Genomic DNA, 21,190 nt, shown 5'->3' with positions numbered 1-21,190 from the left:
TACTACTACTACTAATACTACTACTACTACTACTACTACTACTACTACTACTACTACTACTAATACCACTACTACTAATACCACTACTACCATTACCACTACTACTACCACTACTACTACTACTACTACTACTACTACCACTACTACTACTACAACCGCTACTACTATTACTACCACTACTACAATCACTACTACTACTACTACTACTACTACCGTCACTTCCGTCACTAACCTCACTACCCTCACTTCCATCACTACCATCACTACCCTCACTTCTGTCACTACCCTCACTACCACATCACTACCCTCACTACCGTCACTACCCTCACTACCACATCACTACCCTCACTACCGTCACTAACGTCACTACCCTCACTACCGTCACTACCCTCACTACCACATCACTACCGTCACTACCGGCACTACCCTCACTACCACATCACTACCATCACTACCATTACTACCCTCACTACCGTCACTACCCTCACTTCCGTCACTACCCTCACTACCACATCACTACCCTCACTACCGTCACTACCCTCACTACCGTCACTACCCTCACTACCCTCACTACCGTCACTACCCTCACTACCACATCACTACCGTCACTTCCATCACTACCGTCACTACCGTCACTACCCTCACTACAGTCACTACCCTCACTACCGTCACTACCCTCACTACCGTCACTACCCTCACTTCCATCACTACCCTCACTTCCATCACTACCATCACTACCCTCACTTCCATCACTACCCTCACTTCCGTCACTACCCTCACTACCGTCACTACCCTCACTGCCCTCACTACCGTCACTACCCTCACTACCCTCACTACCGTCACTACCCTCACTACCGTCACTACCCTCACTACCATCACTACCGTCACTACCCTCACTACCCTCACTACCGTCACTACCCTCACTACCGTCACTACCCTCACTACCCTCACTACCGTCACTACCCTCACTACCCTCACTATCGTCACTACCATCACTACCATCACTTCCATCAGGGGACTTTTATTCATTGTTTCATTCCGAGTTACGACATTCAACCCACAGTGCATTTCGTGTTTTAATTTTTTTGTTATTGAAACCGAAGTCGAACCAACCTCGAAAAGCAGTAATCTCTCAGCAGTATCAGCCTCCGTATCTTACTGGACTGAAAAGCAGTAATCTCTCAGCAGTATCAGCCTCCGTATCTTACTGGACTGAAAAGCAGTAATCTCTCAGCACTATCAGCCTCCGTATTTTACTGGACTGAAAAGCAGTAATCTCTCAGCACTATCAGCCTCCGTATCTTACTGGACTGAAAAGCAGTAATCTCTCAGCACTATCAGCCTCCGTATCTTACTGGACTGAAAAGCAGTAATCTCTCAGCAGTATCAGCCTCCGTATCTTACTGGACTGAAAAGCAGTAATCTCTCAGCAGTATCAGCCTCCGTATCTTACTGGACTGAAAAGCAGTAATCTCTCAGCAGTATCAGCCTCCGTATCTTACTGGACTGAAAAGCAGTAATCTCTCAGCACTATCAGCCTCCGTATCTTACTGGACTGAAAAGCAGTAATCTCCGTATCTTACTGGACTGACAAAACGGACTAAAGACTTTATGGGGTCCTGAGGAAAATCTAGTATCATCGATATAACAGAAAAATAAATGGTGTTTGGCACCATCACCCTTCCCTGACAAGGTAGAGAGAGATCTGTCGTTCTGCCCCTGAACAAGGCAGTTAACCCACTGTTCCCCTGAACAAGGCAGTTAACCCACTGTTCCCCTGAACAAGGCAGTTAACCCACTGTTCCCCTGAACAAGGCAGTTAACCCACTGTTCCCCTGAACAAGGCAGTTAACCCACTGTTCCCCTGAACAAGGCAGTTAACCCACTGTTCCCCTGAACAAGGCAGTTAACCCACTGTTCCCCTGAACAAGGCAGTTAACCCACTGTTCCCCTGAGCAAGGCAGTTAACCCACTGTTCCCCTGAGCAAGGCAGTTAACCCACTGTTCCCCTGAGCAAGGCAGTTAAACCACTGTTCCCCTGAGCAAGGCAGTTAACCCACTGTTCCCCTGAGCAAGGCAGTTAAACCACTGTTCCCCTGAGCAAGGCAGTTAACCCACTGTTCCCCTGAGCAAGGCAGTTAACCCACTGTTCCCCTGAGCAAGGCAGTTAACCCACTGTTCCCCTGAGCAAGGCAGTTAACCCACTGTTCCCCTGAACAAGGCAGTTAACCCACTGTTCCCCTGAACAAGGCAGTTAACCCACTGTTCCCCTGAACAAGGCAGTTAACCCACTGTTCCCCTGAACAAGGCAGTTAACCCACTGTTCCCCTGAACAAGGCAGTTAACCCACTGTTCCCCTGAGCAAGGCAGTTAACCCACTGTTCCCCTGAGCAAGGCAGTTAACCCACTGTTCCCCTGAGCAAGGCAGTTAACCCACTGTTCCCCTGAGCAAGGCAGTTAACCCACTGTTCCCCTGAGCAAGGCAGTTAACCCACTGTTCCCCTGAGCAAGGCAGTTAACCCACTGTTCCCCTGAGCAAGGCAGTTAACCCACTGTTCCCCTGAACAAGGCAGTTAACCCACTGTTCCCCTGAGCAAGGCAGTTAACCCACTGTTCCCCTGAACAAGGCAGTTAACCCACTGTTCCCCTGAACAAGGCAGTTAACCCACTGTTCCCCTGAACAAGGCAGTTAACCCACTGTTCCCCTGAGCAAGGCAGTTAACCCACTGTTCCCCTGAGCAAGGCAGTTAACCCACTGTTCCCCTGAGCAAGGCAGTTAACCCACTGTTCCCCTGAGCAAGGCAGTTAACCTACTGTTCCCCTGAGCAAGGCAGTTAACCTACTGTTCCCCTGAGCAAGGCAGTTAACCCACTGTTCCCCTGAGCAAGGCAGTTAACCCACTGTTCCCCTGAACAAGGCAGTTAACCCACTGTTCCCCTGAACAAGGCAGTTAACCCACTGTTCCCCTGAACAAGGCAGTTAACCCACTGTTCCCCTGAACAAGGCAGTTAACCCACTGTTCCCCTGAACAAGGCAGTTAACCCACTGTTCCCCTGAACAAGGCAGTTAACCCACTGTTCCCCTGAACAAGGCAGTTAACCCACTGTTCCCCTGAACAAGGCAGTTAACCCACTGTTCCCCTGAACAAGGCAGTTAACCCACTGTTCCCCTGAACAAGGCAGTTAACCCACTGTTCCCCTGAACAAGGCAGTTAACCCACTGTTCCCCTGAACAAGGCAGTTAACCCACTGTTCCCCTGAACAAGGCAGTTAACCCACTGTTCCCCTGAACAAGGCAGTTAACCCACTGTTCCCCTGAACAAGGCAGTTAACCCACTGTTCCCCTGAACAAGGCAGTTAATCCACTGTTCCCCGGGCGCCGAAAACGTGGATGTTGATTAAAGGCAGCCCCCCCGCACCTCTCTGATTCAGAGGGGTTGGGTTAAACGTGGAAGACACACCTCTCTGATTCAGAGGGGTTGGGTTAAACGTGTAAGACACACCTCTCTGATTCAGAGGGGTTGGGTTAAACGTGGAAGACACACCTCTCTGATTCAGAGGGGTTGGGTTAAACGTGGAAGACACACCTCTCTGATTCAGAGGGGTTGGGTTAAACGTGGAAGACACACCTTTCTGATTCAGAGGGGTTGGGTTAAACGTGGAAGACACACCTCTCTGATTCAGAGGGGTTGGGTTAAACGTGGAAGACACACCTCTCTGATTCAGAGGGGTTGGGTTAAACGTGGAAGACACACCTCTCTGATTCAGAGGGGTTGGGTTAAACGTGGAAGACACACCTCTCTGACTCAGAGGGGTTGGGTTAAACGTGGAAGACACACCTTTCTGATTCAGAGGGGTTGGGTTAAACGTGGAAGACACACCTCTCTGATTCAGAGGGGTTGGGTTAAACGTGGAAGACACACCTCTCTGATTCAGAGGGGTTGGGTTAAACGTGGAAGACACACCTCTCTGATTCAGAGGGGTTGGGTTAAACGTGGAAGACACACCTCTGACTCAGAGGGGTTGGGTTAAACGTGGAAGACACACCTCTCTGACTCAGAGGGGTTGGGTTAAACGTGGAAGACACACCTCTCTGATTCAGAGGGGTTGGGTTAAATGCAGAAGACACATTTCAGTTGAAGACATTCAGTTGGACAACTGACTAGGTATCCCCCCTTTCCCTCCACAGCTGATATATGATATTCTAATCAAATCTATCTGTTCCGTCTTCCTGTAGGAGTTCCTGCAGTGGCTGCTGGGAAGGAGGAGGGGGACCTGGGAGAGTTCAGGAGCAAGCTAGTGTGTTTCCTGGAGGTCTCTACCAGCTACGAACCAGGCCGACTTATCTCTGACTTCCCCTTCGATGGTGAGGATTGGATGGATTGGATTCAACCGTTCTTGTGCTTCCCCCTGGCTGGTTGTACTTGCAGTGGTCGTATGCAGTCCTGATTGTGATATCCCAGAGGTCTTTGCATGAATGAGTAACAATTCTTAACAATGGGACCAGCGATGCTAGTTACCAACGACGCTGGTCTCATGAATGTGTTTTTTAAAAGCTAACTTGTCTTTAGCCTTTGTATCGTCAACCTAGCCATGCCGTTTGTCTGTCAGGTCTTCTGGAGGAGCGGGCCCTGCTGCTGGGTCGGATGGGGAAACACGAACAGGCCCTCTTCATCTACGTACACGTCCTGAAGGACACACACATGGCCAAGGAGTGAGTAGTGCTACACACATACACACACACACACACATATACACACACCCACACACACACACACACCCACACACCCCCACATACACACACACACCCACACACACACACACACACACACACATACACACACATACACACACAAACACACACATACACCCACAAACACACACATACACCCACAAACACACACACACACACACCCACACACACACATGGCCAAGGAGTGAGTAGTGCTACACACACACACATACACACACAAACACCCACAAACATACACACACATACACCCACACCCACACCCACATACACCCACAACCCCCCCCCCGGGACCGTTGTACACTATATTACATGTTCTGCAGAGGATCTTAAAGAAAACTGCAGTTTCCTGCTTGTTCTATAGTACAGAATAGTCTCTCTTATTTTCCAGTATTTTTTTTATTGCACAGATTCTGGAAAATCTGTGCATTTTGGGAAAGTTACAGGAATTTGACCACCCTATGGATGAGTTAGTGGGACGGCAGCCCATTGACCACCCTATGGATGAGTTAGTGGGACGGCAGCCCATTGACCACCCTATGGATGAGTTAGTGGGACGGCGGCCCGTCGACCACCCTATGGATGAGTTAGTGGGACGGCGGCCCGTTGACCACCCTATGGATGAGTTAGTGGGACGGCAGCCTGTCGACCACCCTATGGATGAGTTAGTGGGACGGCAGCCTGTTGACCACCCTATGGATGAGTTAGTGGGACGGCAGCCAGGTGACCACCCTATGGATGAGTTAGTGGGACGGCGGCCCGTTGACCACCCTATGGATGAGTTAGTGGGACGGCGGCCCGTCGATCACCCTATGGATGAGTTAGTGGGACGGCGGCCCGTTGACCACCCTATGGATGAGTTAGTGGGACGGCAGCCCGTTGACCACCCTATGGATGAGTTAGTGGGACGGCGGCCTGTCGACCACCCTATGGATGAGTTAGTGGGACGGCAGCCTGTTGACCACCCTATGGATGAGTTAGTGGGACGGCGGCCCGTTGACCACCCTATGGATGAGTTAGTGGGACGGCAGCCTGTTGACCACCCTATGGATGAGTTAGTGGGACGGCGGCCTGTCGACCACCCTATGGATGAGTTAGTGGGACGGCAGCCTGTTGACCACCCTATGGATGAGTTAGTGGGACGGCAGCCTGTTGACCACCCTATGGATGAGTTAGTGGGACGGCGGCCTGTCGACCACCCTATGGATGAGTTAGTGGGACGGCGGCCTGTCGACCACCCTATGGATGAGTTAGTGGGACGGCGGCCTGTCGACCACCCTATGGATGAGTTAGTGGGACGGCGGCCTGTCGACCTCCCTATGGATGAGTTAGTGGGACGGCGGCCTGTTGACCACCCTATGGATGAGTTAGTGGGACGGCAGCCAGGTGACCACCCTATGGATGAGTTAGTGGGACGGCGGCCTGTTGACCACCCTATGGATGAGTTAGTGGGACGGCAGCCCGTTGACCACCCTATGGATGAGTTAGTGGGACGGCAGCCTGTCGACCACCCTATGGATGAGTTAGTGGGACGGCAGCCTGTTGACCACCCTATGGATGAGTTAGTGGGACGGCAGCCTGTCGACCACCCTATGGATGAGTTAGTGGGACGGCAGCCTGTCGACCACCCTATGGATGAGTTAGTGGGACGGCGGCCCGTCGACCACCCTATGGATGAGTTAGTGGGACGGCGGCCTGTTGACCACCCTATGGATGAGTTCGTGGGACGGCGGCCCGTTGACCACCCTATGGATGAGTTAGTGAGACGGCAGCCAGTTGACCACCCTATGGATGAGTTAGTGGGACGGCAGCCTGTTGACCACCCTATGGATGAGTTAGTGGGACGGCAGCCCGTTGACCACCCTATGGATGAGTTAGTGGGACGGCAGCCCGTTGACCACCCTATGGATGAGTTAGTGGGACGGCAGCCTGTTGACCACCCTATGGATGAGTTAGTGGGACGGCAGCCTGTTGACCACCCTATGGATGAGTTAGTGGGACGGCAGCCTGTCGACCACCCTATGGATGAGTTAGTGGGACGGCAGCCTGTTGACCACCCTATGGATGAGTTAGTGGGACGGCGGCCTGTTGACCACCCTATGGATGAGTTAGTGGGACGGCAGCCTGTTGACCACCCTATGGATGAGTTAGTGGGACGGCGGCCCGTTGACCACCCTATGGATGAGTTAGTGGGACGGCAGCCAGTTGACCACCCTATGGATGAGTTAGTGGGACGGCAGCCTGTTGACCACCCTATGGATGAGTTAGTGGGACGGCGGCCCGTTGACCACCCTATGGATGAGTTAGTGGGACGGCAGCCTGTTGACCACCCTATGGATGAGTTCGTGGGACGGCGGCCCGTTGACCACCCTATGGATGAGTTAGTGAGACGGCAGCCAGTTGACCACCCTATGGATGAGTTAGTGGGACGGCAGCCTGTTGACCACCCTATGGATGAGTTAGTGGGACGGCAGCCCGTTGACCACCCTATGGATGAGTTAGTGGGACGGCAGCCCGTTGACCACCCTATGGATGAGTTAGTGGGACGGCAGCCTGTTGACCACCCTATGGATGAGTTAGTGGGACGGCAGCCCGTTGACCACCCTATGGATGAGTTAGTGGGACGGCAGCCTGTTGACCACCCTATGGATGAGTTAGTGGGACGGCAGCCTGTTGACCACCCTATGGATGAGTTAGTGGGACGGCAGCCTGTCGACCACCCTATGGATGAGTTAGTGGGACGGCAGCCTGTTGACCACCCTATGGATGAGTTAGTGGGACGGCAGCCTCCCACTCAATCAACCCACCAGCCATCAACAATAACATGCTGATTCAAACAAAACAATTTCCAAATAAGAAACGTAGGATGTTTTTAAACTATCTACATTATGATTTCTCTCCAGGCGGTGTCTTTGCTGATGTTATTGTCAGTTATAATAGTGCCATTTTGTGTTTCTCTCCCTTCAGGTACTGTCACCGGCATTATGACAAAGACACAGACAGAAACAAAGATGTGAGTATCTCCCTCTGATTGACACGTGTTGGACTTGTACTGTGATACTTACTAGCTGTACATTTAACTCTATGGTAAACCTCTCTTACCTCTGGCAATCCAGTGTTATTCTGGTGCAGGTGTACCTGTCTCTTAACCCCATGTTGTTGTTATACAGGTGTACCTGTCTCTTAACCCCATGTTGTTGTTATACAGGTGTACCTGTCTCTTAACCCCATGTTGTTATACAGGTGTACATGTCTCTTAACCCCATGTTGTTATACAGGTGTACCTGTCTCTTAACCCCATGTTGTTATTCAGGTGTACCTGTCTCTTAACCCCATGTTGTTATACAGGTGTGCCTGTCTCTTAACCCCATGTTGTTATACAGGTGTACCTGTCTCTTAACCCCATGTTGTTATTCAGGTGTACCTGTCTCTTAACCCCATGTTGTTATACAGGTGTACCTGTCTCTTAACCCCATGTTGTTGTTATACAGGTGTACCTGTCTCTTAACCCCATGTTGTTGTTATACAGGTGTACCTGTCTCTTAACCCCATGTTGTTGTCATGTTGTTATACAGGTGTACCTGTCTCTTAACCCCATGTTGTTATACAGGTGTACCTGTCTCTTAACCCCATGTTGTTATTCAGGTGTACCTGTCTCTTAACCCCATGTTGTTATACAGGTGTGCCTGTCTCTTAACTCCATGTTGTTATACAGGTGTACCTGTCTCTTAACCCCATGTTGTTGTTATACAGGTGTACCTGTCTCTTAACCCCATGTTGTTGTTATACAGGTGTACCTGTCTCTTAACCCCATGTTGTTGTCATGTTGTTATACAGGTGTACCTGTCTCTTAACCCCATGTTGTTATACAGGTGTACCTGTCTCTTAACCCCATGTTGTTATACAGGTGTACCTGTCTCTTAACCCCATGTTGTTATACAGGTGTACCTGTCTCCTAACCCCATGTTGTTATACAGGTGTACCTGTCTCTTAACCCCATGTTGTTGTTATACAGGTGTACCTGTCTCTTAACCCCATGTTGTTATACAGGTGTACCTGTCTCTTAATCCCATGTTGTTGTCATGTTGTTATACAGGTGTACCTGTCTCTTAACCCCATGTTGTTATACAGGTGTACCTGTCTCCTAACCCCATGTTGTTATACAGGTGTACCTGTCTCTTAACTCCATGTTGTTATACAGGTGTACCTGTCTCCTAACCCCATGTTGTTATACAGGTGTACCTGTCTCCTAACCCCATGTTGTTATACAGGTGTACCTGTCTCTTAACCCCATGTTGTTGTTATACAGGTGTACCTGTCTCTTAACCCCATGTTGTTATACAGGTGTACCTGTCTCTTAACCCCATGTTGTTGTCATGTTGTTATACAGGTGTACCTGTCTCTTAACCCCATGTTGTTATACAGGTGTACCTGTCTCTTAATCCCATGTTGTTATGTTGTTATACAGGTGTACCTGTCTCTTAATCCCATGTTGTTGTCATGTTGTTATACAGGTGTACCTGTCTCTTAACCCCATGTTGTTGTCATGTTGTTATACAGGTGTACCTGTCTCTTAACCCCATGTTGTTGTCATGTTGTTATACAGGTGTACCTGTCTCTTAACCCCATGTTGTTGTCATGTTGTTATACAGGTGTACCTGTCTCTTAACCCCATGTTGTTGTCATGTTGTTATACAGGTGTACCTGTCTCTTAACCCCATGTTGTTGTTATACAGGTGTACCTGTCTCTTAACCCCATGTTGTTGTCATGTTGTTATACAGGTGTACCTGTCTCTTAACCCCATGTTGTTGTTATACAGGTGTACCTGTCTCTTAACCCCATGTTGTTGTCATGTTGTTATACAGGTGTACCTGTCTCTTAACCCCATGTTGTTGTTATACAGGTGTACCTGTCTCTTAACCCCATGTTGTTATACAGGTGTACCTGTCTCTTAACCCCATGTTGTTGTTATACAGGTGTACCTGTCTCTTAACCCCATGTTGTTATACAGGTGTACCTGTCTCTTAACCCCATGTTGTTATACAGGTGTACCTGTCTCTTAACCCCATGTTGTTGTCATGTTGTTATACAGGTGTACCTGTCTCTTAACCCCATGTTGTTGTCATGTTGTTATACAGGTGTACCTGTCTCTTAACCCCATGTTGTTATACAGGTGTACCTGTCTCTTAACCCCATGTTGTTATACAGGTGTACCTGTCTCTTAACCCCATGTTGTTATACAGGTGTACCTGTCTCTTAACCCCATGTTGTTATACAGGTGTACCTGTCTCTTAACCCCATGTTGTTGTCATGTTGTTATACAGGTGTACCTGTCTCTTAACCCCATGTTGTTGTCATGTTGTTATACAGGTGTACCTGTCTCTTAACCCCATGTTGTTATACAGGTGTACCTGTCTCTTAACCCCATGTTGTTATACAGGTGTACCTGTCTCTTAACCCCATGTTGTTATACAGGTGTACCTGTCTCCTAACCCCATGTTGTTATACAGGTGTACCTGTCTCTTAACCCCATGTTGTTGTTATACAGGTGTACCTGTCTCTTAACCCCATGTTGTTATACAGGTGTACCTGTCTCTTAATCCCATGTTGTTGTCATGTTGTTATACAGGTGTACCTGTCTCTTAACCCCATGTTGTTATACAGGTGTACCTGTCTCCTAACCCCATGTTGTTATACAGGTGTACCTGTCTCTTAACTCCATGTTGTTATACAGGTGTACCTGTCTCCTAACCCCATGTTGTTATACAGGTGTACCTGTCTCCTAACCCCATGTTGTTATACAGGTGTACCTGTCTCTTAACCCCATGTTGTTGTTATACAGGTGTACCTGTCTCTTAACCCCATGTTGTTATACAGGTGTACCTGTCTCTTAACCCCATGTTGTTGTCATGTTGTTATACAGGTGTACCTGTCTCTTAACCCCATGTTGTTATACAGGTGTACCTGTCTCTTAATCCCATGTTGTTATGTTGTTATACAGGTGTACCTGTCTCTTAATCCCATGTTGTTGTCATGTTGTTATACAGGTGTACCTGTCTCTTAACCCCATGTTGTTGTCATGTTGTTATACAGGTGTACCTGTCTCTTAACCCCATGTTGTTGTCATGTTGTTATACAGGTGTACCTGTCTCTTAACCCCATGTTGTTGTCATGTTGTTATACAGGTGTACCTGTCTCTTAACCCCATGTTGTTGTCATGTTGTTATACAGGTGTACCTGTCTCTTAACCCCATGTTGTTGTTATACAGGTGTACCTGTCTCTTAACCCCATGTTGTTGTCATGTTGTTATACAGGTGTACCTGTCTCTTAACCCCATGTTGTTGTTATACAGGTGTACCTGTCTCTTAACCCCATGTTGTTGTCATGTTGTTATACAGGTGTACCTGTCTCTTAACCCCATGTTGTTGTTATACAGGTGTACCTGTCTCTTAACCCCATGTTGTTATACAGGTGTACCTGTCTCTTAACCCCATGTTGTTGTTATACAGGTGTACCTGTCTCTTAACCCCATGTTGTTATACAGGTGTACCTGTCTCTTAACCCCATGTTGTTATACAGGTGTACCTGTCTCTTAACCCCATGTTGTTGTCATGTTGTTATACAGGTGTACCTGTCTCTTAACCCCATGTTGTTGTCATGTTGTTATACAGGTGTACCTGTCTCTTAACCCCATGTTGTTATACAGGTGTACCTGTCTCTTAACCCCATGTTGTTATACAGGTGTACCTGTCTCTTAACCCCATGTTGTTATACAGGTGTACCTGTCTCTTAACCCCATGTTGTTATACAGGTGTACCTGTCTCTTAACCCCATGTTGTTGTCATGTTGTTATACAGGTGTACCTGTCTCTTAACCCCATGTTGTTATACAGGTGTACCTGTCTCTTAACCCCATGTTGTTATACAGGTGTACCTGTCTCTTAACCCCATGTTGTTATACAGGTGTACCTGTCTCTTAACCCCATGTTGTTATACAGGTGTACCTGTCTCTTAACCCCATGTTGTTATACAGGTGTACCTGTCTCTTAACCCCATGTTGTTATACAGGTGTACCTGTCTCTTAACCCCATGTTGTTATACAGGTGTACCTGTCTCTTAACCCCATGTTGTTGTCATGTTGTTATACAGGTGTACCTGTCTCTTAACCCCATGTTGTTGTCATGTTGTTATACAGGTGTACCTGTCTCTTAACCCCATGTTGTTATACAGGTGTACCTGTCTCTTAACCCCATGTTGTTATACAGGTGTACCTGTCTCTTAACCCCATGTTGTTGTTATACAGGTGTACCTGTCTCTTAACCCCATGTTGTTATACAGGTGTACCTGTCTCTTAACCCCATGTTGTTATACAGGTGTACCTGTCTCTTAACCCCATGTTGTTATACAGGTGTACCTGTCTCTTAACCCCATGTTGTTGTCATGTTGTTATACAGGTGTACCTGTCTCTGCTGCGCATGTATTTGTCCCCTCCTGATGTCCACTGCCTTGGACCAATCAAAATGGAGCTGTCGGAGCCACAGGCCAATCTAAAGGCTGCTCTACACGTGCTGGAGCTGCACCACAGCAAGCTGAATACCGCTAAGGTAGGCTGAACCACAGCACGCTGAATACCACTAAGGTAGACTGCACCACAGCACTCTGAATACCACTAAGGTAGACTGAACCACATCACTCTGAATACCACTAAGGTAGACTGAACCACAGCACTCTGAATACCACTAAGGTAGACTGCACCACAGCACTCTGAATACCACTAAGTTAGACTGAACCACAGCACGCTGAATACCACTAAGGTAGACTGAACCACAGCACTCTGAATACCACTAAGGTAGACTGAACCACAGCACTCTGAATACCACTAAGGTAGACTGCACCACAGCACGCTGAATACCACTAAGGTAGACTGTACCGCAGCACTCTGAATACCACTAAGGTAGACTGCACCACAGCACTCTGAATACCACTAAGGTAGACTGCACCACAGCACGCTGAATACCACTAAGGTAGACTGTACCGCAGCACTCTGAATACCACTAAGGTAGACTGCACCACAGCATGCTGAATACCACTAAGGTAGACTGTACCACAGCACTCTGAATACCACTAAGGTAGACTGTACCGCAGCACTCTGAATACCACTAAGGTAGACTGTACCGCAGCACGGCACTCTGAATACCATTAAGGTAGACTGCACCACAGCACAGCACTCTGAATACCACTAAGGTAGACTGCACCACAGCACTCTAAATAACACTAAGGTAGACTGCACCACAGCACTCTGAATACCACTAAGGTAGACTGAACCACAGCACTCTGAATACCACTAAGGTAGACTGAACCACAGCACTCTGAATACCACTAAGGTAGACTGAACCACAGCATGCTGAATACCACTAAGGTAGACTGAACCACAGCACTCTGAATACCACTAAGGTAGACTGCACCACAGCACTCTGAATACCACTAAGGTAGACTGAACCACAGCACTCTGAATACCACTAAGGTAGACTGAACCACAGCACTCTGAATACCACTAAGGTAGACTGAACCACAGCACTCTGAATACCACTAAGGTAGACTGCACCACAGCACTCTGAATACCACTAAGGTAGACTGAACCACAGTACAGCACTCTGAATATAACTAAGGTAGACTGAACCACAGCACAGCACTCTGAATACCACTAAGGTAGACTGAACCACAGCACTCTGAATACCACTAAGGTAGACTGCACCACAGCACTCTGAATACCACTAAGGTAGACTGCACCACAGCACTCTGAATACCACTAAGGTAGACTGAACCACAGCACTCTGAATACCACTAAGGTAGACTGCACCACAGCACTCTGAATACCTCCAACACAGATAAGAACAAGGAGACATATTTCGCTGGATGTTTCCACTCACTACCGAACATGGAAGGAGATGGATTTTGGCTGACATTCTGCTACTGTTCTCATTACTGGGTTTTAATGTGGTTCTGCTCTCTCCTCTCCCTTACTGGGTTTTAATGTGGTTCTCCTCTCCCTTACTGGGTTTTAATGTGGTTCTCCTCTCCCTTACTGGGTTTTAATGTGGTTCTGCTCTCCCTTACTGGGTTTTAATGTGGTTCTGCTCTCTCCTCTCCTTTACTGGGTTTTAATGTGCCTCTGCTTTCATTTCCCCTGGCTCAGCTCCCAGAGCCTGTCTTTGCCAAGAGAGGGGGAGAGGAAGGGCACATAAAAATAAACAAATTCAGTATCTCCTACAGTAAACACATACAGTATCTCCTACAGTAAACACATACGGTATCTCCTACAGTAAACACATACGGTATCTCCTACAGTAAACACATACGGTATCTCCTACAGTAAACACATACAGTATCTCCTACAGTAAACACATACAGTATCTCCTACAGTAAACACATACAGTATCTCCTACAGTAAACACATACAGTATCTCTTACAGTAAACACATACAGTATCTCCTACAGTAAACACATACAGTATCTCCTACAGTAAACAAATTCAGTATCTCCTACAGTAAACACATACTGAATTTGTTTACTGTAGGAGATACTGAATTTGTTTACTGTAGGAGATACTGTATCTCCTACAGTAAACACATACAGTATCTCCTACAGTAAACACATACAGTACCTCCTACAGTAAACACATACAGTATCTCCTACAGTAAACACATACTGAATTTGTTTACTGTAGGAGATACTGAATTTGTTTACTGTAGGAGATACTGTATCTCCTACAGTAAACACATACAGTATCTCCTACAGTAAACACATACAGTACCTCCTACAGTAAACACATACAGTATCTCCTACAGTAAACACATACGGTATCTCCTACAGTAAACACATACGGTATCTCCTACAGTAAACACATACGGTATCTCCTACAGTAAACACATACAGTACCTCCTACAGTAAACACATACAGTATCTCCTACAGTAAACACATACGGTATCTCCTACAGTAAACACATACTGTATCTCCTACAGTAAACACATACAGTATCTCCTACAGTAAACACATACAGTACCTCCTACAGTAAACACATACGGTATCTCCTACAGTAAACACATACGGTATCTCCTACAGTAAACACATACGGTATCTCCTACAGTAAACACATACGGTATCTCCTACAGTAAACACATACGGTATCTCCTACAGTAAACACATACAGTACCTCCTACAGTAAACACATACAGTATCTCCTACAGTAAACACATACGGTATCTCCTACAGTAAACACATACGGTATCTCCTACAGTAAACACATACGGTATCTCCTACAGTAAACACATACAGTACCTCCTACAGTAAACACATACAGTATCTCCTACAGTAAACACATACAGTATCTCCTACAGTAAACACATACAGTATCTCCTACAGTAAACACATACAGTATCTCCTACAGTAAACACATACGGTATCTCCTACAGTAAACACATACGGTATCTCCTACAGTAAACACATACGGTATCTCCTACAGTAAACACATACAGTACCTCCTACAGTAAACACATACAGTATCTCCTACAGTAAACACATACGTCTCGTGTCTGAGCTGTTGAATTGCGACTCCACTTTGTCCCTGTACCGGCATTTCGCTTGTTTGATTGCCTTGCGGAGGGAATAACTACACTGTTTTATATTCAGCCATATTCCCAGACCTCTTTCCATGGTTAAATGCTGTGGTTCGCGCTTTCAGTTTTGAGCGAATGCCGCCATCCATCCACGGTTTCTGGTTAGGGTATGTTTTAATAGTCACTGTAGGTACAACATCTACAATGCACTTCCTTATAAACTCACTCACCGAGTCAGCGTATAGGTCGATGTTATTCTCTGAGGCTGATAGGAACATATTCCAGTCCGCGTGATCAAAACAATCTTAAAGCGTGGATTCCAATTGGTCAGACCAGCGTTGAATGGTTGTAGTCACTGTTAAATCCTGTTTGAGTTTCTGCCTATAAGACGGAAGGAACAAGATGACGTCGTGGTCGGATTTTCCCGACGGGAGGGCAGGTGAGGGCCTAGGAACAGTGGGTTAACTGCCTTGTTCAGGGGCAGGACAACAGTCACCTTGTCAGCTCGGGGATTCGATCTAGCAACCTTTTGGTTACTAGTCCAATGCTTTAACCACTAGGCTACCTGCCGCCTATACATTCTAACCACTAGGCTACATGCCGCCCCCCTCTAACCACTAGGCTACCTGCCGCCCCCCTCTAACCACTAGGCTACCTGCCGCCCCCCTCTAACCACTAGGCTACCTGCCACCTCTACACTCTAACCACTAGGCTACCTGCCTCCTCTACACTCTAACCACTAGGCTACCTGCCTCCTCTACACTCTAACCACTAGGCTACCTGCCACCTCTACACTCTAACCACTAGGCTACCCTGCCTCCTCTACACTCTAACCACTAGGCTACCCTGCCCCCTCTACACACTAACCACTAGGCTACCCTGCCGCCTCTACACTCTAACCACTAGGCTACCCTGCCGCCTCTACACTCTAACCACTAGGCTACCTGCCTCCTCTAACCACTAGGCTACCTGCCTCCTCTAACCACTAGGCTACCTGCCGCCTCTACACTCTAACCACTAGGTTACCTGCCGCCTCTAACCACTAGGCTACCTGCCGCCTCTACACTCTAACCACTAGGTTACCTGCCGCCTCTAACCACTAGGCTGCCTGCCTCCTCTACACTCTAACCACTAGGTTACCTGCCACCTCTACACTCTAACCACTAGGCTACCTGCCGCCTCTACACTCTAACCACTAGGCTACTAACCACTAACCTCTACACTCTAACCACTAGGTTACCTGCCACCTCTACACTCTAACCACTAGGCTACCTGCCGCCTCTACACTCTAACCACTAGGCTACTAACCACTAACCTCTACACTCTAACCACTAGGCTACCTGCCGCCTCTACACTCTAACCACTAGGCTACTAACCACTAACCTCTACACTCTAACCACTAGGCTACCTGCCGCCTCTACACTCTAACCACTAGGCTACTAACCACTAACCTCTACACTCTAACCACTAGGCTACCTACCTCCTCTACACTCTAACCACTAGGTTACCTGCCACCTCTACACTCTAACCACTAGGCTACCTGCCGCCTCTACACTCTAACCACTAGGCTACTAACCACTAACCTCTACACTCTAACCACTAGGTTACCTGCCACCTCTACACTCTAACCACTAGGCTACCTGCCGCCTCTACACTCTAACCACTAGGCTACTAACCACTAACCTCTACACTCTAACCACTAGGCTACCTGCCGCCTCTACACTCTAACCACTAGGCTACTAACCACTAACCTCTACACTCTAACCACTAGGCTACCTGCCGTCCCCGAATACAGGCAGCTCAGTATTTGTATAATTAATTTTACACAGTAATTTTTGCCCCTGATTAACACCACTGTTTCTACCATCTCTGTCTCTGCTCCCCACCAGGCCATCAACCTGCTGCCAGCCAACACTCAGATCAGAGAGATCCGTGTGTTCCTGGAGAGTGTTCTGGAGGAGAAGGCCCAGAGGAAACGCTTTGACCAGGTCCTCAAGAGTCTGCTGCAGGCCGAGTTCCTACGGGTGAGCTGGGGGTGTGGGGGGGGGGGGGGGGGGGTGAGAGCTGGGGGTGTGGGGGGGGGGGGGTGAGAGCTGGGGGTGTGGGGGGGGGGGTGAGAGCTGGGGGTGTGGGGGGGGGTGAGAGCTGGGGGTGTGTGTGTGAGAGCTGGGGGTGTGGGGGGGGGTGAGAGCTGGGGGTGTGTGTGTGAGAGCTGGGGGTGTGTGTGTGAGAGCTGGGGGTGTGTGTGTGAGAGCTGGGGGTGTGTGTGTGAGAGCTGGGGGTGTGTGTGTGAGAGCTGGGGGTGTGTGTGTGAGAGCTGGGGGTGTGTGTGAGAGAGCTGGGGGTGTGTGTGAGAGAGCTGGGGGTGTGTGTGTGAGAGCTGGGGGTGTGTGTGAGAGAGCTGGGGGTGTGTGTGAGAGAGCTGGGGGTGTGGGGGGGGGTGAGAGCTGGGGGTGTGTGTGTGAGAGCTGGGGGTGTGTGTGAGAGAGCTGGGGGTGTGGGGGGGGGTGAGAGCTGGGGGTGTGTGTGTGAGAGCTGGGGGTGTGTGTGAGAGAGCTGGGGGTGTGTGTGTGAGAGCTGGGGGTATGTGTGTGAGAGCTGGGGGTGTGTGTGAGAGAGCTGGGGGTGTGTGTGTGAGAGCTGGGGGTGTGTGTGTGAGAGCTGGGGGTGTGTGTGAGAGAGCTGGGGGTGTGTGTGTGAGAGCTGGGGGTGTGTGTGAGAGAGCTGGGGGTGTGTGTGAGAGAGCTGGGGGTGTGTGTGTGAGAGCTGGGTGTGTGTGTGTGTGAGAGCTGGGGGTGTGTGTGTGAGAGCTGGGGGTATGTGTGTGAGAGCTGGGGGTGTGTGTGTGTGTGAGAGCTGGGGGGGGGGGGGGGGGGGGGGGCGCTGAGGAAACTATTTGACCAGGTCATCAAGAGTTCCTATGGGTGGACGTTGTGCTTGTGTGTCGTTTCTACCCACCTGACGTGTGCGTTTGTTTGTTTGTTTGTTTGTTTGTTTGTTTGTGCAGGTCCAGGAGGAGCGTATCTTCCACCAGCAGGTCAAGTGTACCATCTCAGAAGAGAAGACCTGCCGGGTCTGTAAGAAGAAGATAGGCAACAGGTAACACTGGTTTAGTTTATTTACACCATCCCCTTTTAGTACTAACATCAATGCTTTATAAACACCTACAACTAGGTCATATACATTCTGTATAAGTGATCATGTGAATATGTAGTTAAGGCTCTGTTTATAAACTGTTACTGAATCACCTGTCTCTCCTGTCCAGCGCCTTCGCCAGGTATCCCAACGGTGTTGTCGTTCATTACTTCTGCTGTAAGGACCGAGGGGTGTGTCCTATTGAGCAGTGACACCAAAATAGTGTCCTCTTGTGGACTACATGTTCCTTAGCGGCACCCTGGACGGAGGGAGGGCAGGGAGCTGGGTTTGTCTGAAACACTTCCACAGCAGCTTGGCTGTTCAGCTGGACTCATCTCTGGAACTCTGGAACTCTGGAACTCTGGCTGCTTCTGTCTAGAATTGTGGAATGCTGTTCCTCTCCCTCCCGATCTCGTTGTCTCTCTCTGACTCTCGCTGTCTCTCTGACTCTCGCTGTCTCTCTGACTCTCGCTGTCTCTCTGACTCTCGCTGTCTCTCTGACTCTCGCTCTCTCTCTGACTCTCGCTGTCGCTCTCTCTCTGACTCTCGCTGTCTCTCTCTCTCTGACTCTCGCTGTCTCTCTGACTCTCTGTCTCTCTCTCTGACTCTCGCTGTCTCTGTCTCTCTCTCTGACTCTCGCTGTCTCTCTCTGACTCTCTCTCTCTGTCTGTCTCTCTCTCGCTCTCTCTGACTCTCGCTGACTCTCTCTGTCTCTCTCTCGCTCTCTCTGACTCTCGCTGACTCTCTGTCTATCTAATATTCGGATAATCTTTATTAGCATGAATGACTAAGCCACTGTTGCTAAAGCGAAGTGAGATAATGTAATCAACAATAACAGTAAAAAAAAAAAGTAAGACTATTGATGGTGATTAGATAAAGGAGACTAATATATATATTATACACAATCGTTCAGAAGTTTGGGGTCACTTAGAAATATTCTGCTTTTTGAAAGAAAATATCATTTTTTTGTCCATTAAAATAACATCAAATTAATCAGAAATACAGTGTAGACATTGTTAATGTTGTAAATGACTATTGTAGCTGGAAACGGCTGATTTTTAATGGAATATCTACAGAGGTGTACAGAGGCCCATTATCAGCAACCATCACTCCTGTGTTCCAATGGCACGTTGTGTTAGCTCATCCAAGGTTATCATTTTAAAAGACAAAACTCCCTTCACAGAACAGTGTAAACTGGCTCTATCCAATGGGCCTCTTTACGTCAATGAAGATATTCCTTTAAAAATCAGCCTCGCCTCGTTTCCTCCTCTACTCATCTCATCCTCAGACTCAACACGCTATAGGCTATACATAGAGGAGAAGAGTTAAGCTGATGCCGTGTGTGTGTGTGTGTGTGTGTGTGTGTGTGTGTATGTACTAAAAAGCAGCCCTTTGCTTTTGACTTTTCATGTTGTTTTCAGTGACCCGTTTGTTTCTCAGGCAATGGTTGAAAACCAGATTATTATATTATTATTATAATGTAACGACTAAACTTCTAATATGGTTCGATGTGCACAAACAAGTTTTTTTTTTGTTGTTCTTTTTTTTTAAATATCTCAGTTGCCTCAATATAAATATAATATCTTCTGTCTTGACATAGACGCCTTTTGTTTGAACATCCACAGTTTCAAAATCCATATTTTTTATTATTGATCGATAATCCTCCCATTCTGTGGAAAAACCTGGAAGAAGATCAGTCCAGCCCGGCGACCATTTTCTTCCTAATCACAGAAGACGGTTTAAAAGGTTAGGGTTAGGTCTTTATTCTTAAATCATGTTGTCGTCTGACTAGGACTGAAGGAAGCTCTACTGTATGTCAGAGTGGAAGGTTTCTCTGCCTCCCAATTGGCTCCCTATTCCCTATATAGTGCACTACTTTAGACCAGGGACCCTATTCCCTATATAGTGCACTACTTTAGACCAGGGCCCTATTTCCTATATAGTGCACTACTTTAGACCAGGGACCCTATTCCCTATATAGTGCACTACTTTAGACCACAGCCCTATTCCCTAAATAGTGCACTACTTTAGACCAGAGCCCTATTCCCTATATAGTGCACGACTTTAGACCACAGCCCTATTCCCTATATAGTGCACTACTTTAGACCACAGCTCTATTCCCTATATAGTGCACTACTTTAGACCAGAGCCCTATTCCCTATATAGTGCACTACTTTAGACCACAGCTCTATTCCCTATATAGTGCACTACTTTAGACCAGAGCCCTATTCCCTATATAGTGCACTACTTTAGACCACAGCTCTATTCCCTATATAGTGCACTACTTTAGACCAGAGCCCTATTCCCTATGTAGTGCACTACTTTAGACCAGAGCCCTATTCCCTATATAGTGCACTACTTTAGACCAGGGACCCTATTCCCTATATAGCCCACTACTTTAGACCAGAACCCTATTCCCTATATAGCCCACTACTTTAGACCAGAACCCTATTCCCTATATAGTGCACTACTTTAGACCAGGGACCCTATTCCCTATATAGCCCACTATTTAGACCAGAACCCTATTCCCTATATAGTGCACTACTTTAGACCAGAACCCTATTCCCTATATAGTGCACTACTTTAGACCAGAGCCCTATTCCCTATGTAGCCCACTACTTTAGACCAGGGACCCTATTCCCTATATAGCCCACTACTTTAGACCAGAACCCTATTCCCTATATAGTG

The 21,190-nt window shown here is 47.8% G+C and overlaps 1 protein-coding gene across 2 annotated transcripts in view; it reads left to right on the top strand.

Annotated features, from left to right (window-relative positions):
- LOC110498297 (vam6/Vps39-like protein) overlaps positions 1 to 19,502 on the top strand; it is a 61,872-nt gene extending 42,370 nt beyond the window's left edge. For both annotated transcript variants that reach the window (XM_090211720.1, XM_090211719.1), the window contains exons 19-25: positions 4,237 to 4,365; positions 4,611 to 4,713; positions 7,717 to 7,762; positions 12,205 to 12,354; positions 17,257 to 17,391; positions 18,375 to 18,466; positions 18,633 to 19,502. In XM_090211720.1, the coding sequence (XP_090067846.1) occupies positions 4,237 to 4,365; positions 4,611 to 4,713; positions 7,717 to 7,762; positions 12,205 to 12,354; positions 17,257 to 17,391; positions 18,375 to 18,466; positions 18,633 to 18,714 (737 nt within the window). In that variant the 3' untranslated portion in view covers positions 18,715 to 19,502. The remainder of the gene's footprint in view (positions 1 to 4,236; positions 4,366 to 4,610; positions 4,714 to 7,716; positions 7,763 to 12,204; positions 12,355 to 17,256; positions 17,392 to 18,374; positions 18,467 to 18,632) is intronic.
- Positions 19,503 to 21,190: the final 1,688 nt, after the last annotated feature.

This window comes from Oncorhynchus mykiss, chromosome 19 (genome assembly GCF_057628025.1).
Source record: "Oncorhynchus mykiss isolate SJ-2025 chromosome 19, ASM5762802v1, whole genome shotgun sequence".
Classification (NCBI taxonomy): domain Eukaryota; kingdom Metazoa; phylum Chordata; class Actinopteri; order Salmoniformes; family Salmonidae; genus Oncorhynchus; species Oncorhynchus mykiss.
The sequence above is the reverse complement of the archived record's forward strand: the minus strand, read 5'-3'. Positions and strand labels throughout refer to the sequence as shown.